The sequence below is a fragment of the Haplochromis burtoni genome, unplaced genomic scaffold, assembly GCF_018398535.1.
Source record: "Haplochromis burtoni strain Fernald_Lab_line unplaced genomic scaffold, NCSU_Asbu1 Contig_868, whole genome shotgun sequence".
Taxonomy (NCBI): Eukaryota; Metazoa; Chordata; class Actinopteri; order Cichliformes; family Cichlidae; genus Haplochromis; species Haplochromis burtoni.
The window spans coordinates 131,273-132,218 of record NW_024583229.1 but is presented as its reverse complement, the minus strand read 5'-3'; the positions used below and the strand labels follow the sequence as shown (position 1 = coordinate 132,218).

At 46.4% G+C, this 946-nt stretch overlaps 1 protein-coding gene across 1 annotated transcript; it reads left to right on the top strand.

Annotated features, from left to right (window-relative positions):
* Positions 1-310: 310 nt before the first annotated feature.
* Positions 311-684, top strand: LOC102313756 (complement C5; the record flags this gene model as incomplete). The annotated part of the gene is given in 2 exon segments (XM_005950858.3): positions 311-443; positions 524-684. Coding segments are annotated over 2 exon segments (243 nt in total). The 3' UTR covers positions 670-684.
* Positions 685-946: the final 262 nt, after the last annotated feature.

The window sequence follows — 946 nt, the reverse complement described above, 5'->3', positions numbered from 1 at the left end:
TATCCAGAGGAGTGCCCAGACACAGAAGAAATGCACAAAAACAAGACAAAAGTAACGCACTGAAGCACCAGGGCATCCATACGCGGCGCCATCTTGGTTGTGAAGCAATCCCACAGCAATCCCACTGACAGTTGATGAGGTCAGTGCTTCTAACTTTGGGCGTTTTTTTAGGGTGTTACCTGCATAAAGAGAAGCCGACATTATTCTAGTGGTGTTAGGTTATTGACGATCCTCCTCCAGGTGACTCTCATCATGTAACTCATATCTGTTGTGTTTCTTTGACAGCAGTGTCTGTGTGTGTCTCTTTCAGTTGTCCTCAGCAGGTGACGTGGATGTGAATGTTAATATGCAGAAGGTTCTGTCTGAATACAATGGACCAAAAGACCTCAACAGCCTGCTGGGGAAGTACCTGTACATAGCTGTACTGGTGGAAGAGAGCACAGGTGAGCATGGATCACTGCCTTCAGCTCGATTCTTTGAAATACTTAAATATTTAATTTGTGGGGCGGATTTTGTCTCTCAGGTGGTATTACTCAGGAGACCGAGTTTGCTGCAGTGAAGTTTGTCAAATCACCTTACAGCCTGAGCCTGGTGTCCACGCCCCCCTTCCTCAAACCTGGACTGCCTTATAACATCCAGGTGTGTGTCATAGAAGCTCTTTATGTGTAACGTGTGGTTCAGGCGACCGTCGCTCAGTTTGAAGCCTTTTGGAGGGATTGTGCGATGCCGTGTTCAGACCAGGTTTCATGTCGTGGTTCTCGCACGAATACAATCGCTGTGCTCTAGAAGCACTTCACATCCCACAAATACTTTCCCATTATAGCCAATGGGAGCGGGAGCAGTATTAGTGATAGCTGCAGTCGTTTCACAGCGGCATATCTTCAGGGTTTTCAGAACCAGGAAGTCTTTGACTATGCTTACTTTTTTCTGAATCCTCTTCTTCTTT